Raw genomic sequence first — 17449 nt, 5'->3', positions numbered from 1 at the left:
CTGTTAAGTATAAAAACGATAGCTCTCATTGGAATAAGGTTGTGTTGTCAACTTTTTGGCCACTTTGGGTGTCACGAACTATTTGACGCTGACTCTACGTACATACATAGTGAAAAACTAAGTAGATGGAGCGATGCGGCAAGGATGACATGTGACGTAATAGTACACTATATCTAATACTTACTAATGTATAGAGCTGAAGAGTTTGTTTGTTTGGTTGACCGCGCTATGGAGGGAACCTTAATTTCGAACTCCTCCTATGTTCTTCTGATTAATTTCGTTGCGGGTCCAATGACAATTTAACTTTCCCCCGGGACAAACTTGACCTTCATTGGCTGGGTTTTTATGGCGGTCAAGCTGTGATCCTGGCTACACAGGAGTTGCAGCGGTGGGAACGAGAGGTGGGAATAGTCCCGTATTCGGGAATCTAAGCACAGAGGAGATGTGAAAGTAAAGATTTCAAGCTCTATCAAATTCTAATTCAAAATCTTTATTGCGTACTGAATTTTGCTATAGTACCTACCTACTAATTTTAATCTGATTAGTTATTCAAAACACATCTCCTCTTGTGTCCGCTTTGGTGCAGTGGCGGATTTACCAATAGGCCAAGTAGGCCAGTGCCTAGGGCGGCAGATTTAGGGGGGCGGCAAATTTAGCAATTTTTTTTACAGGAAAAAAATATATAATTATACGTATACCTACACAGTCCATATATAAATAAACGATTAATAAACGCACTGTAATACATATATACTTATGTGATCATCATGAATTTTAAAATATTCCAATAGCGTTTCAATAAAAATAAAATAAAAAACTCTTAAGTAACACAGGATCTTCGGAGCCTAGCACGAGCACCATCTCTCCACAACTTCGTGTATATTGTTTTACAGGGTAGCCCAGAAGAAAATTCACTTTTGAAAATTCAAGGAAACGAAAACTGTACATTTTTGTAGAACTTAAGCCATTGCAATTTAAAGGAAACTTAGTGCAATTTATTTTAAAATTTACTATCTTTTATAAATTTTATCGTACATGTGATTCCCTTGAGACGTTTACAACATTCGGTCAACATACATCAACAACATTTTGGAAAATTTTCGTAAGTGCTGATGCACACGACGCCGCCTTTGCACTGTTTATACGCGCCGCGTGAACACCGCTGCCGCGCAGCCGCCGCGCCGCGCGCGAAATTATGCTTTGTTGGCGCGGTGATGGCGGCGCGGCGGCGGTTTTACTCGGTGCGTATGAACAGTGTAGCGGCGCGGCGACGGCGCGGCGGCGGCGCGGTGGCAGCGTCGTATGCAGGAGCCCTTAGAGTTACCTCAAAATGGATTCAGGATGGATGAATGCTGTAGAGTTTTTGGATTATTAAAGTATACTCTGCTCATAAGGTTTCATACGTGTGAGGTTCACAAAAAGAAGTCTGCTGGATGAGATCAGCGCTTCTTAGAGGCAGTGAGATTTCACCACTGCTTAATTGGTTTGTTGCATTGAAAGGATGATTAATTTTTGAGAGCGCTATACTGGTAGGCTGAAAAGCTTTTTGATTTCAAAGCTGCAAGATTTGCAAGGTTATGACCGGAGCACTTGGTTACATCAAGATGGGGCTACGGTCACACTTCAACTGAGAGCATTTAGATGGTAAAAGACATGTTTCCACAAAAAAATAATTTCAGGCAGGGGTGACATCTCCTGGTCACCAGGAAGCCCTGATCTCACTCCAGAAAATTATTTTTTGTGGTGTTATATTAAGAATAGAGTATACTTTTATAATCCAACAACCATGCAGCAACTGAAGCTGAGCATTCGGCAAAAAATTGAAAATAGTTTCAAAGTAATTCTGACGAACGCATTCCAAGATTTTGATGTATGTTGATCGAATGTATGTTGTAAGCGTCAAGGAAATCTCCTGGGCGATGTAATTTAATAAAGGTAAATTTAAAAATAAATTGCAATAGTTAAAGTTCTATAAAAATGTAGGTACAGTTTTCGTTTCCTTGAATTTTCAAGTTAATTTTCTTCTGGGCCACCCTGTATTACCAAGCCTTGGTTTTTCTGTTTACTTTTAAGTAGTTCTTAGCTAATTATACTGGATATAGCACTTCGCATGGCTTTGTGCACATTCAGATGAGAAGCTTTTCTTGCTTAAAACGGGTTAAAAACTATCTACGATCTACTTTAAGTCAAGAAAAGCTTATACAAGGCTTGGGAGCCTACGGGTAACGAGCCATTGGACGTGGAGAGGGTCATTAATTATACACATATTTTCTACTTTGCCGAACATTTGCACGAGAACGGTTTGTCCATAACATATAAATTTGGTCTTATTTAATGCAAGATTAAATGCCCTTCAACCGTCAGGAAGACCACTTTTCGATAGGGTAAGTCCTTTACGCAGTATAACCGGAAAACCTAAAAAGCGCCCCTTTCGGGGGCCCCCATCACTTAAGCACAACTCCGTCGAAGTCGAAAACCTAGGAAAGTGTTAATGGCCAACCAATGAAGCCATTAAAGCAATAAAATCATTTGTAGGAATTATTTCCGATTTAAAATCTAATTCTTCTGACCTATTAATGCTTTATGTCTACCTATTAAAGATTTCATACGTCGATTTAATTAATGATTTTGCAAATTTAAAATCTCGCAAGAAAATAATGTAAAACTTATTTGATCTCATTGTCTGTCACCATTAACTGAATTGTTAACATGTTATATTTTAATAGAAATTGTTTGTATTGTTTTTAAACTGTTAAGTTCAATAAAAAATATTTACCAAAAACAATGTTTACTGACCACACGTCATTATTTTGTCTGTGTTCATATAGTGTAGGTATTTTTAAGTCATGCCTTTGCCCACCTTAGGATTAGTACACACCTACTGCTGTTTTTAGGTCAACATTAAACTCTTCATTACATAGCGGGTTGCAATAATTAACTACACTCGCGAGCAAAACTATGGAATCACTTACATGAAGTTGTTTCCACGCGAACTTGTGTACTAACGAATTTGTTAGTAACAAAAAAAGTGGCACCATTTTAAAGATTAAACTTTTATCTTTAAATTGATACCAAATTCATTTAAATCACACCAGTATTTAAAAAGATATCCCGGCTGATGTGAAGAAGTAACGAAAAAGACATGTATGAACTGTTTGATACGTCGCGAGTTGCGGCCTATTTAGCCCCTATAAAAGCACGCGTTTTCGGATTTTTGCTTTCACACGTTGATTCACACACATCTCCGCTTCTTTTGACACTTTACCTGGGATTCTACACCTTCAGAAGCAGCACAAATCGTTGCACTATTGCATGAAAGGCTCAGCCAGCGGGCTGTCGCACGTCAGCGCCACATAAGCCAGTCCTGGGTTTCGAAATTTTCAAGACGCTTTCGGGAGACTAGTGGCTTTATCCCGAGACCAAGTTCTGAACAGCGCCGGTGCACATCGCAGAGGGAAGACCGTTTTTTCATGTCAAACTCTCTATGAAATCGTCATTTGACTGGATTCGATGTCCATCAACAGCTCAGAAATGTTCGTAAGATAGCTGTTAGCAAGTGGACAGTTCGTCTAAGATATAAGCAATGGAATTTGACTCCAAAAAGGCCTGCCACAGGCTCGAAACTGACAGAAATATTATTAAGTTCACAATCATACTAATAACGGGATTAAACTAACGTATTGAATTTCAAAAGTCAGTAGGTAGGGGCGGCAAAAATTGAATGGCCTACTAGCGGCAAATTTGTAAATCCGCCACTGCTTTGGTGGCCTTATTCTATAGGTCAGTGGCGGCGTAGCATGGATTGGCACCCGGGGCGATCCGGGTAGTTTTCAACCGACTTCAAAAAAGGAGGAGGTTCTCAATTCGACGTATGTTTTTTTTTCTATGTTTGTTACGCGATAACTCCGCCAATTATGAACCGATTTGAACAAATCTTTTTTCGGCGTATAGGTAATACCTCAAGGGTGGTCCCATTTAAATTTAATAATAGAAAAAACAACCCCCAAGGGTGGAAAATTGGGTATGAACTTTTTATACGCAATATCTCCGCCGATTATAAATCAATTTGAACGATTATTTTTTTGTTCAATAGGTATTATCAAAAGGGTGGTTTCATGCGAATTTGAAGAAAATATTTCACCCCCAAGGGTGGAAAATTGGGGATGAACTTTTTTATACGCAATATTTATAATTTTTAGTTTTTTTTGTGTTCACGCATTTGAGGTCGGTTTTATTTTTTTAAAAGTTAATTATGTTAGTTAAACTTGCTATCCTAGTGGACGACATGGTCTTTTGGGCCTCTGCAATACCAAAACCCAATTAAATGAAACCTTCCTTTCCATAGTTTTCGTTTGACGACCATACTTACTAATACTATACATATACAATATTGTATGTTGTCTGTCAGTCCACCAAAACCAGTCTCGGTCAACGAACCCTCAAAACCGGGCGATGCATCCATACTAATTAAAATTAAGGATTTATTTTAATGTTAACTTGAACTACGTTAATAATGAGCAGACATAAACTTTAATGACATTATTAATGCTGCAGAAATGCTGTCTGTTTCTTTTTCTTGCTTAAAATGGTGAAAATTGAGGATTCTCAGTATTTAGAAAGTCAAAGTCAAAATTTCTTTATTTGTTTAGACTAATAAATAGTACTTATTACAAATCGTCAAATATTTTGCTCTTAACGAGCCTCTACATGTCTCATAATCTTTTTACCCTACCAGCGCTTCGAGGCCAACATTTGACAAGTGCTGAGAAGAAGCGCCGCAACAAACTCAGTCACCACTGTCTGCCGGTTAATATAAATAAATAGAAATAGCAGGAGTAGGTACATTTGATTCAGGAGCAGTTCACTGGATTTAGAAGGGCGGTCCGCCCCGGGTGTCAAGCATCAGGGGGTGACACAAGTCGCACAGATTAGTACTTACTGGCGCATCTGCATGGCAAGTCTGCGGTGTATGTCATGATNAGATTAGTACTTACTGGCGCATCTGCATGGCAAGTCTGCGGTGTATGTCATGATACGGGGGGGGGGGGGATCGTCTTTCAATCTTCGAATCGGTAGGAAACCCCAAAATCCTGGGGGGTACCAGGGGTGTAATCTTTGAATGCAGTTCTTTTTCTTTTCAAAAAGGAATACAGTATTAAGAGTACTTTCCCTCCAGGTGGCATTACAAAATTTCAAAAATTCCATCCTGTATAGTTAACTATAATGACTGTGGTAAAAAATTAGGAGTCACGATAAAGATACGACCTTAAGAAGAAGACAGTGCTCCTTGGAAGCTATCGTTCAACCGGAAAGACTATGTTTTAAAAAGTATGTATATCTATCTACATAAATAATAAAAATTAAGAAAGCGTCCTTGCCCAGAGTGGTGAAATTTTCAGTTATGCAGTAATGTCATTAATGTTAACAGCATTGTTGTATTCCATCATTTAGAGGTAAGATAGCCAGTTCCTCTGTGGTTGAGCATTCTGGGTGAAGCTCGCTTTCATCATCGGCCTGATCGTCACTTACCATCAGGTGAGATACAGGCCAAGAGCTTCCTCGTTGTAGATACAAAAAAAAGTTAAACGCCTGATAAAAATGCATTACATCAATGTTTTCATTACTGAACTTTGCTCACGTTTATCTATGAGTTGTTTGTTGATGTCAATTCATTCGTTATTCGCTTATGTTGACAATTAGTTTCTATACGAATATTAAAACATCCATCTATAATAACATACCTTTCAATTGATGAAAGACCTTTTCAAATACAGGGGTCCGGATATTACCTGTTACATAAACACGCAAACTCACAAAATCTTGAGTCAAATAGTACCTTACTATTGATTGTGAAAAGGTTTATTTCTTATCTCTGCTAATGAAAAATAAGTAGGAAATATAAATATAAAAATGATCTCTAGTTATAATTAAATATGCCTAAATTACTTCATGCAAATTAGACGTAGGTAGTACGAGTAATATCATTTCTAATTAAGGATCTATTTCATATTCCCTCAGCAATCAACATTTCCTACGAGTGTATTGTTTAATGAACAAATAACAACGGTATGTAAGTCAGCATTTCAATGAATAAACGAGTCGCTTTATTACTGGGTCAACGCGTCGACATGTTTTTAAAATTAATATAAAAGAAATTGTGCTATAAAAGCATGCAGGTAGATGTTATGACGTAGGCATCCGCTAAGGAAGGATTTTACGAAACTCCACCCCTAAGGGAGTAAAACGGGATCCACGCCACGCGTATGAAGTCGCGGGCGGCCGCTAGTCTATCTATAAAAGCTACTATTATACTAAAGAGGAAAGATTTGTATTTTTGTATTGATTAAGTTCCAAAATTTGCGAGCGGCGCAGGATCAGTCTTCGTGGAAATCCTTGGGGGAGGCCTTTGTCCAGCAGTGGACGTCTTACGGCTGAAACGAACGAAGTTTGAAAATTATTGTGCCGATTTGAAAAAAAAATCACTATTAGGCTGAGTTGCACCACCTAAATTTAACAGTAACTGTAACGATAGCCGGTGTTTTTTGTATGGATTTTGACAGACTTTTGACGTTTGTCAAAGTAAAAGTAAGATGGTGCAACCCAGCCTTATCCTACATTACTTGATGAACATAGGCGGTACGAAATTCGCCGAGTCTGCTAGTTTATTATACAAATGCTTGCTTACACGTTTCCCCCTTTAAACCACCGTCGGAAATCGCCTTAAATATTCCATAGACAAGGCCTTCCGAGTTCGCCCCAAATTATTTCTTAGTTAAACTGACTGTTAAACCCTAATTAATATTTAACCAGTTCGTTAAGAAACTTTTTGATGGTAACAATGGACTTTGCACTCTATTATAGGGGTGGAAAGATAGTTTTGGAGTGCGTATTTGGTGTTGCAACTTAAACGGGTCAAGAACGATTGTGACGCAAGCGGAAACAGGACTAGTAGAGTTGAGCTTTATCGATATATCGACATCGATGATAGGAATGAATTATTTCATTAACCATTTTGATTTAGTATAGGTCAAGTTTTCAATTTCTTTAACAAACTGGGAATAATGTGTTGTCCCATCTGTCCTAAACATATTTTTTTATTTAGAAATGGGTTACTTTAGCGGAGGCCTTTATCCAGTAACGGACGTCATGCATGATGTTGAAACGAAAGAACGACTTTTTTTGTGTTGAGCGGCTATTCTGGTTCTATGGAGTCCCACTATCACTGCGACTGGTACCTATCTAATACTGTAATCACCAATGTTTTCCTTACAGTTCGCCTCCGAGTCCTGCATCCATTAGGAATTGCAGTATCTTTTGGGGGCGATATGTTTTACATCTTGTGGGCTTAGGATGTGTTTGCCCAGGTGCAAGCTCCGCTTGCGCATCAAAGGTCCGCAGTGCGTGAGAAAAACGGTTATTCCTACTTACTAGCTTTTTCTAGCACCCTTGCTTGGAAGTAACAGAAAAAGCATAGCTAGCTTTCAAAAACCGGGACATAATCCTGATTTTTTCCCAGGAGCTCAAAATTAGAGACATTTTGAGTAGTGTCCGACCGAATATGGATTTTCAGCCGAAAACGGAAACGAAAACGAAGCTTCGGCTGCAGTCTCATTTTCGGCCAAAAACGAAAACGAAAATGACCTTCAACTCTCAAATTTCAATCTGAAATTATGTAAAAACTTTGAAAACCGTTAATGTTTTGACCAAAAACATAATGACGTTTGACAGTTGATTTTCAAAGATTGATTATAGAAAACCGGCATTAAAACACAAAAAAATTAATCATGAATTCTTAGTAGAATATTATTTCCGGTGTATATTGAAATATTGGTTTTTGGCCGAAAACGAAAATATGGCCGAATGTCCATTTTTTGGCCGAAAATGGCCGAAAACGAAAACGAAAACGAATATTCGGTCGGTCACTATATCTCCTGGGAAAAACCATCCAGAAACATAATAGTTTCCACGTAAAAAATGTAATAAACATATAAAAATCACATATCGATATATCTCAGCACTAGCGCTCAACAGCGCATCTGCAGTGCCCGGGATCAATCGATGCAGCGCTCCGGTTTGCATACACTATCAATGTAGGTTACCAGCTCGTCCTACGCAATTTTATAAGTACGTGCAACCTACAGTTTATAAAATTCCTTGTCAAATCCGAAATCAGATTAAGAAAGGGTTGCATCATCTTACATAATTCCAACAAACGTAAAAAGTCTATCAAACTCCTTACAAAAATTCCCGGTTATGGTTATAGTTATTGTTAAAAGTAAGATTTTTTTTATCCACAACGGGGAAGCTATTGGCCTGTATCTCACCTGATGGTAAGTGATGATCAGGCCGAAGGTGGAACCGAGATTTACCCGGAATCCTCAACCACGGAGGAACTGGCTATCTTACCTCTAACTGCCGGAACACAACAATGCTGTTAACATTGTTGTTATAGCGACAGACTTAGGTAAGATGGTGGTAGCTAGCCAGGCGGACTTAGAACAAGCCTTACCATCAACCAAACTGAACAGAAAAATCTGCCCCACTGGGAATCGAACCCGGGACCTCTGCGTCTGAAGCAGGTGGTCTTACCACTAGATCACAGAGGCGGTTAAAGATGGTGCAGCTCAGCTTAAAAATTTCTGTAAGTTTTTAATTAAGTTCTAGTACCTAGATGATCTATCTTTTAAAATTTCCTTGATTTTATATTTGCGACTGATGTGCTTTTTTATTTTAAAAAAAACTAGAGAGGCAGTTAGAGTCAATACCAATATAGACTATTCTTCTGTGGTTGAGGATTCGGGATGAAGCTGACTTCAAACATTGGCCTGATCATCGCTATGCATCAGGTAAGATGCAAGCCAAGAGCTTTCCCGTTATGGTCAAAAATTATTGCAGTTTATAAATAAAACAAACTAATTTAACTATAAACCATAAAAAGTGATTTACAACTCATCTGAGTTTAGTGTAGAGTTTGTCTCTTTGCCTGCCTCTCAAGATTTTTGCTCAAGAAGGCGTAGTCTTAAAATAACAGAGCTCCTGCAGTTTTGTACGCAATCGATGCAGCTGTTAGCATAGCTGCAATCTAGGTTACCAGCTCATCCTTAGAATTACTATTCGACCTATTGACCTGGATCCGAAGTGCTAGGTGTGAGGTCAGAAAAATCTTGAGTCCATGCTTTTATAGTGAAAACAAAATCATGTATGATTAGAAGTTCTTTTGGTCATTTATTTGTCAATATAAGGGTTAGTTTTCTAAGCAGGGCAAGGCATATCCCTTAGATAAAGATACAAATGTAACATTGCATTACTCCAGCGGTTCTTTTTGTACACCTCTATACTCCGTGAAGACTTGAAATTCCGAAAATAAAACTGTCACGGAAGGCCTAAAGATTCGGCCAAACCAACGCGATCACACGCGATCAGTCGGCGTGCAGCGATGGCGACCAGACTTAAATGCATTGATCGCCATCGCTGCACGCCAGCTGATCGCATGTGATCGCGTTGGTTTGGCCGAACCATTACAGTATTTCGTTCACAAGGGTACACAAATCTTGAATTTCCAATGATTGTGGTCTCTAGCATCCATCGTACTGATTCATTTGCCCATTGGTAGTCGCTTAGACAAAAATCGTCGGGTATCGAAGATGTACGTAACCTTGTGTGCGAAGGATCTTAAATTGTCTAGACTAGAGGCGCTCTTGTTTTTCGTCATCGTTCTTGTCATTGCTTTAATCTTGTATTTAGTTATCAGTAGTGTTTTCTTCTCTATTTTTCTTAAAATATTCTTCTTTACTATTAGTTATCAGTAGTGTTGCTTTCTTCTCTTTTGTCGTCTTCTTTATTTATTTGTAGATGGACGGTAGTCCGAGGCCAGCGTATAAGTTGACCGTGTCTTGAACTCCTTTCTGGTCTGCCTTGACTGTCGGTCTTCGAACCCCGAAGTAAATGGGACCCTTGAGTATGATGAAAGAGTTGGCTGTCTGTAAAAGAAAGAAAGAAATTTATTTATCACCAATCACCATCATTTCAGTCACAGGACGTCCAGTATATTCAAAATTCAAAATTTTTGAACTGCTGAACATAGGCCTCCCCCAATGATTTCTTATTATTTCAGCCACAGGAATTCCACTGCTGAACAAAGGCCTCCCCTAATGATTTCCAATTTGGTAGCGGCATCCAGCGCCTTCCTGCTACCTTTATGAGGCCGTCAAGCCACTTTCTGGGTGTAGGTACGTTCTACGCTGCGCTTGTCAGTACGTGGCCTACACTCCAGAACCTTGCTGCCCCATCGGCCGTCAGTTCTGCGTACTATGTGCCCTGCCCATTGCCACTTCAGCTTGCTAATCAATCGGGCTATGTCAGCGACTTTAGTTCGTTTACGGATATCCTTATTTCTGATTGGATCTCGTAAAGAAACAACGAGCATAGCCCTGTCCATATAGTACGCTGTATAACTTTGAGCTCCATTATTAAGCCTTACAAAATTTAATGTAAATCATTATTGTGCTTACCTGTAACAAACAACACACAATCACTAGAACTAAAATCAGCTTAAATACTGAACGAAACATTTTCAAAAACAATATTTAACAATTTCCAAAAGACGAAGTAATTCTTCGGATTAACATAATATCTTAAATAAATAAATCGCAGTCACTTTCTCTTTATATACGAAGGTTATTAAATATTGGACATTTGAAAACAATACCTAATTTTTTGCAATATTTTAATAATATTTTTTTACTCAAGTTGGCAGCAAAAATATTTTTTAGGCGACAGCAGCCTACACTGTGGTATGACAGAGACACAGACAGACAGACAGGTATATTCGCAAAAACGAAAGGTCTGAAAAAAAAGTTTGTCAAATTGAAAGTCCTCCATTTTTCAGATTTTGTGTTGGGTCAGCTTCGGCTACGTTTTCGGCTATATTGCAAAAAAAAAACGCTTCGGCAAAAATGTTTTGCGGAAGTTGTAAAAAAAAAAGTAATTTGTGTCTTGGACTTGAACTTTGGCCATCTCGGACTGAGTTTCTTAAGGTTTTTAAGAGTGAAGTCGATTTAAGGCAGATTTAAAACAATATTTAATAATTGTGGCCCATTTTGAAACGCATTTCTTCGATTTTGTGATGTTTCGGCCGAATTTGTGTATTGGCCGAATACTTTGGCTTCGATTTCGGCCAGAAATCGACCTTCAGTTGGACACCACTAACCTTTTGCATGTCGCGTTGTTACACACATCTACAAAATAAAATAAATAAATTAAGACATCTTAAAAGAATCATACTTGTGACATTTTAAATTTAAAAAGATACCTAAATCGATAAGAAAGGCTGCAAAAAATATGGATATATTTAAACAGAAATATTGGAATTGTTTCATTAAATTTCCAATTATTAAACGAACAACACAAAGAAAACACCTAATTTAGTTTCAAAATGAAAGATATTATTAAGTTTCTAGTAGTTTTGGTGGTTTTATGTTCTTTGTTGGAGGTAAGACAGAATTCAATATTATTGGAATAATTGCGTAGAGAGGCCAAATATGTTCACTGGATAAAGACTTCCCCCAAGGATTTCCATAACGACCGGTCCTGTGCTGTCCAAGTCCAGGTTCTTCCCGTGACCTTCACCTCCGCAATCCTCCATTTGCCTCTGGCCTAAATTAGCAAGCATTTTTTTTTATCCACAACGAGGCAGCTCTTGGCCTGTATCTCACCTGATGGTAAGTGACGATCAGTCCGAAGGTGGAAGCGAGCTTCACCCGGAATCCTCAACCACGGAGGAACTGGCTATCTTACTCGTACCTCTAACTGCCGGAACACAACAATGCTGTTGACATTGTTGTTATGGCAACAGACTTAGGTAAGATGGTGGTAGCTAGCCAGGCGGACTTAGAACAAGCCCTACCACCCAGCAAACCGAACAGAAAAATCTGCCCCTACTGGGAATCGAACCCGGGACCTCTGCGTCTGAAGCAGGTGGTTTTAACACTAGACCACAGAGGCATCGTGGAGACTAAATGGCCTGATGTTGGAACCTTCTTTTGTTTCAGACGACTCAAGCACAGACTCTCCACTTGGGTCCCTTCTCCATAACCCTGGGGTTGCCGCAGATATCAAGGAACAGTGGGGGCATCACAGCTTCAGTTGACTTGAAGAGTGGCTACAATAGACCTCCTGAACTGCAGACGCTGTGGCACGATGGATTTATAGATTAGACTAATGAGGGCTATCTAAATATAATTTATAATTATATAACTCATAGGTGACTGGCTGACTGAATGACTGACTGACTGACTGACTGACTGACTGACATAGTGATCTATCAACGCACAGCCCAAACCACTGGATGGATCGGGCTGAAATTTGGCATGCAACTAGATGTTATGACGTAGGCATCCGCTAAGAAAGGATTTTAAGAAACTCCACCCCTAAGGGGGTAAAACGGGATGCACCCATACGATGTCGCGGGTGGCCGCTAGTCGTTTTATTTATACAATCCGATCGAGCTAACTGCGCATCTTGCTGGAATGTGACTCTCCCTCGCACTCACCCGCACACCTCGGCGTTCGTCCCATTCACCAGAGCGTCGATGTGACGTCACGGCTGCCAGTGCGCAGTTAACTCGATCCAGATTCCGGTTGTACTTAATAGTTGGCACCACTGGACTTGACATGACCCTACTCTAGAGTGGCGCACCCTGGTGAAACGCGAAAGTGAGCGCCAAAACGATTGGCGCTAAAACTAAACGTTGGGATAACGTCATAGTTCTAAGCGTAATGCATCACTGATAATTATACATTTTTAAATAATATTCGCGTGTTTTTTTGTTTTAGTAATAATCCCACCAAAAAATTTTTCTTGTAAATGTTGAACGCGTGAAATTGCATCATTTTTCTTTACTGCTCGACTCCTATAGGCTGTAGGGCGATGTTATAGCGAAGGCCTAAGTGTAAGTTTTCATCAAACGCGCTCACTAGTGAGCGCGTCAAAAAATGACATTTATCGTATGACGGATTGTACAGCGCCCCTAGCGGGAAACGTTCAAAAACTAAAATTTTTATACATTTTTTAAACTAGTGAGCGCGTTTGATGTAAACTCACACTCAGCCCACTGAAGCCTTTCTTGATTAATGGGCTGTCCAACACAAAAATAATTAATTTGTTCCTGAGATTAGCGCGTCAAGCAAACAAACAAACAAAATCTTCACCTTAGAGTAGGCGCACACCGTTGATTTTTCGTCGGCCGATAGTTTAGTCGCGCTAGTCGGGCAGTTGATCAGTATGGGCATGTATGGAAGTGCGCCAAAGAGGTGATCTGTGGAGTGCGCACACTACGCCGATTCGATTTGGCCGATTCTTCATACAAATTAAAATCGGGCACAACTATCGGCCAACTAAAAATCTACGGTGTGCGCCTACTCTTAGACTGATGTCCTCTGAAATACGGAAAAACAATAAATCATTGATTCAGTCTGAAAGGGGAACCCCTTAGATTTGATTAACTGTTAACTGCTAACGATGTAAGTAAATACTTAACGTCGTGTCGTCGCTTATTTGGTATGATAGCTCTAATTATACAGGGTGTTTGGCGCATCGTGTGCCAAAATAATTTGGCGGATAGAATGGGTCATTTCCTATATTTTCAGCCCCCATAACACGTTCCATGCCAGGCGGCTACTTTTATATTAATTTTTTTAGTAATTTCACCAAAATACCCAAATCGCATCATTTAATTTCTATTTAAAAAAAAACTACTAGGCGTAGCCTCAAAGTAAATATTTTGTTTTGACGTGCATTGATGTAGGGTTGCATCAAATCTTAATTTACTGACAAATAGCATCTAGTTTTTTTTAAATTCAGCTTTGAAGTTTTCCGAAAAGTTAAAAATGGACTGAACATTTAAGTTTACATAGCTATAAAAAAATAAATAAAAGAGATAGCGATCTTCGGATTTTATCAAAACTTCTCTAGTCTATCCCCATTCAAACGGTATACTAATCTTTAAACTTAAATGTTCAGTCCATTTTTAACTTTTCGGAAAACTTCAAAGCTGAATTTAAAAAAAACTAGATGATATTTGTCAGTAAATTAAGATTTGATGCAACCCTACATCAATGCACGTCAAAACAAAACATTTACTTTGAGGCTACGCCTAGTAGTTTTTTTTTTAAATCGAAATTAAATGATGCGATTTGGGTATTTTGGTGAAATTACTAAAAAAATTAATATAAAAGTAGCCGCCTGGCATGGAACGTGTTATGGGGGCTGAAAATATAGGAAATGACCCATTCTATCCACCAAATCATTTTGGCACACGATGCGCCAAACACCCTGTATTATTTTTCTAGAGACAACAATAATATACGAAGTATTTGTCGCATTGATAGTTTTTATTCATAAATAGCTACCTACTAACAAAATAAGACTATATAAAAACTCATAAAACTAATTTATTTATGCAAGTAGGCTTTTAAAAAGCACTTTTAAACGTCCCAGTATTAACCCTACCACTGCTTCGGGACAATAAATGGGCCAGTTCTGACTAAATTTTTACTTTGCGATAGTAACGCGAATAACGCGATTCAATTATTTTGAGCATAAACATTTCTTTTGATTTATTTTTGGGATCAACATGTGTAAAACTGTAAAAAACATGAAGAAACATAACATCATTTACACATTAAGTAATAGGTTAATTTTGTTGAAGCTCTGCAATTTACTACCTTAGATCCTATCTGTGGACAATGGTGCTGGTTGCATTGTTACAAAATTTTCAAATTATTAAGATTTAGTACCTAAGCCCTCAATGTAACTGTTTGTTGTCCCAAATAAAGAGAAAAAAAAGAAGAAAGTATTAAGACTTATCTACTATCTGCTAATTCTTTACTACTAAGAACTACTACAATTTTTTTTTATCCACAACGAGGAAGCCCTTGACCTGTATATCACCTGATGGTAAGTGATGATCAGGCCAGGTGGAAGCGAGTTTCACCCGGAATCCTCAACCACGGAGGAACTGGCTATCTTACCTCTAACTGCCGGAACACAACAATGCTGTTCATTGTTGTTATGGCGACAGACTTAGGTAAGATGGTGGTAGCTAGCCGCTAGCCAGGCCCTACACCAACCAAACCGAACAGAAAAATCTGCCCCCAATGGAAATCGAACCCGGGACCTCTGCGTCTGAAGCAGGTGGTCTTACCACTAGACCACAGAGGCGGTTAATTTCAACCAAAATTGGTCCACTGCAAGCTGTAGATCCTGGCTACCCAGGAGTTGCAAGCTATAGCTGGAGGGAAGTCGAACCCTAACTTCGAACTCCTCCTATGTTCTTCTGATTAATTTCGTTGCAGGTCCAATGACAGTTTAACTTTCCCCCGGGACAAACTTGACCTTCACTGGTGGGGTTGTTGGCGGTCAAGCTGTAGATCCTGGCTACACAGGAGTTGCGGCGTTGGGAACGAGAGGTGAGAATATTAGTCCTGCGTATGCGGGCATTCCACAATGAATTTTAGGCGTTATGATCTTACAATAAGTTAATTATCATTAAAAATTCAGCATTTTGGGCCTTGAACCCCGATGCCCTTAAGATGACTCCATTATTTGCCATGACGTTTCATCGGCCAATAATTGACAAGCGTTTGTTAATTACACAATGAGTGTACTGTATTTTCCGAGCCTAAGAAAAAAGGATTTTGCACTCTAAACATTGAGGACATAGAATTGAAAATAAATATCTCAGATTGTTGTGTTGATTCTAATATTGTCATGTATAAAGACAGAAGTATTCCATAATATTGTTTATTGGATATCGGAAGATTGAAACGATAACATATTTTTACAAAATGGACACATTCAAAAGATTTGTTGTGATATTGGTGACGCTATTTTGTTTAGCTCAGGTAAGTTTCTAATATTGTAAATGAAAGTTTGTACGAATAGATGTAGTCCACACTACGTCTTCCGGCTCGTGGTCGTCATTTGAGAACTTTTATGCTCCAGCGGCCATCAGCTCTGCGAGCTATGTTCCCGCCCATTGCCACTTGATTTTAGCAATTCTGCGGGCTATGTCAGTCACTTTGTCAACTACATGACGCTAAAAAAATTAGAAGGATTTTGAAGAAGCTTTACAGTGTTAGCTATTTTTGCCAGATTAGATAATTATCTGGAAATTAGAAGTTTCAGTTTATCGAGAATAAGCTTGGGTATTTAATCAGAGAATGGTGAATAGTCTCTACAATCCCAACTAATATTATAAATGCGAAAGTAACTCTGTCTGTCTGTCTGTCTGTCTGTCTGTCTGTCTGTCTGTTACGCTTTCCCGCTTAAACCTCGCAACCGATTTTGATGAAATTTGGCATAGAGATAGTTTGAGTCCCGGGAAAGAACATAGGATAGTTTTTATCCCGGTTTTTGAAACAACGACGCGCGCGATAAAGTTTTTCTGTGACAGACAAAATTCCACGCGGGCGAAGCCGCGGGCGGAAAGCTAGTTCTATATAATACTTCATCATCGGGGCATTTAGTATCCACTGCAGGAGCACGACCCTCTAATTTACCAGAGGCAAATGGAGGATATGGCCTACACTCCCCACGCTGGCCAGACGGGTTGGGGAGGCCTGATGTTCGCATATTTGTCCCTTAGTCGCTTACGACATCCACGGGAAGATCAGGAGTGGTCCTATTCCACCATGAAGACTTGACTTGACTTAAGGTCCTCCTAAGTATGTCCCCTAGATGGGACAGAGGGCGTCCACAACAGTCCTCCATCGCGTTCGGTCTTGAGCTTCGCGTTTGATCTCGCTCCAAGTCTTGCCGATCTTCTTCGCCTCGTCTGCTACAGTGCGCCGCCAAGTTTGCTTAGTGGTGGCCACGAAGCGTCAACTTCAAATTTATTTATTGGTTCAATGACACAGATTTTAGCCCATATTACATAACATATTATTTATTATTGTTTAATATTTAGTAAACTTAATTTTGTTTCAGACAATCTGTGGACACTTCGGGCCCGGTGGTTTTGGCGGCTTTGGTGGATGGGGTGGTGGTTTTGGGGGGTTCTACAGACCCCCACCGCCTCCCCTATTCTTCCCACCACCACCACCCCCGTTTTACCCGCCACCTCCGTATATCTTCTATGGGTGATGCGTTAATTAATGTAATTGACAGAGTTTTAAGTGGTATCAAGTTACTTGTAGTTATTTTTAAGGTGTGTTTTAGTGACTCTATTGTACAGTATTCTCAATATTTCAAACTATCAATATTGAAACTTAGTTCTTTTTAAGGTTTGTTTACTAAATGGCTACTTATTGTAAAGTTTTCTCAGTATTTCAAATTTTCTTAATTATTTTAAACTTTGAGTGATTTATGAAGTTCTAAATTCAATGGAGTTTGACGTTTTGATGTAGGTTGATGTTTGTAATTTTCAAGTTATTAAACTTGTAAGTTAATA

At 39.1% G+C, this 17449-nt stretch overlaps 1 protein-coding gene across 1 annotated transcript; it reads left to right on the top strand.

The window, feature by feature from the left end:
• The first annotated feature begins 15811 nt into the window (after window positions 1-15811).
• LOC114360643 (5'-3' exoribonuclease 2-like) lies at window positions 15812-17449 on the top strand. Its single transcript, XM_028315397.1, has 2 exons — window positions 15812-15902; window positions 16987-17449. The coding sequence occupies exons 1-2, from the start codon at window positions 15846-15848 to the stop codon at window positions 17140-17142; spliced, it is 213 nt and encodes a 70-aa protein (XP_028171198.1). The 5' UTR covers window positions 15812-15845; the 3' UTR covers window positions 17143-17449.

This window comes from Ostrinia furnacalis, unplaced genomic scaffold (assembly GCF_004193835.3).
Source record: "Ostrinia furnacalis isolate ACB-3 unplaced genomic scaffold, ASM419383v2 OfSCF5107, whole genome shotgun sequence".
Classification (NCBI taxonomy): domain Eukaryota; kingdom Metazoa; phylum Arthropoda; class Insecta; order Lepidoptera; family Crambidae; genus Ostrinia; species Ostrinia furnacalis.
This window is presented reverse-complemented; position numbering and strand designations above follow the sequence as displayed.

What these genes read in the sequence shown, in the direction of transcription:
- LOC114360643 (XM_028315397.1), top strand. Translation starts at nt 15,846, where the DNA reads ATGGACACATTCAAAAGATTTGTTGTGATATTGGTGACGCTATTTTGT. An exon ending in CGCTATTTTGTTTAGCTCAG is followed by an intron (nt 15,903 to 16,986) that starts GTAAGTTTCTAA and finishes ATTTTGTTTCAG; the next exon opens with ACAATCTGTGGACACTTCGG.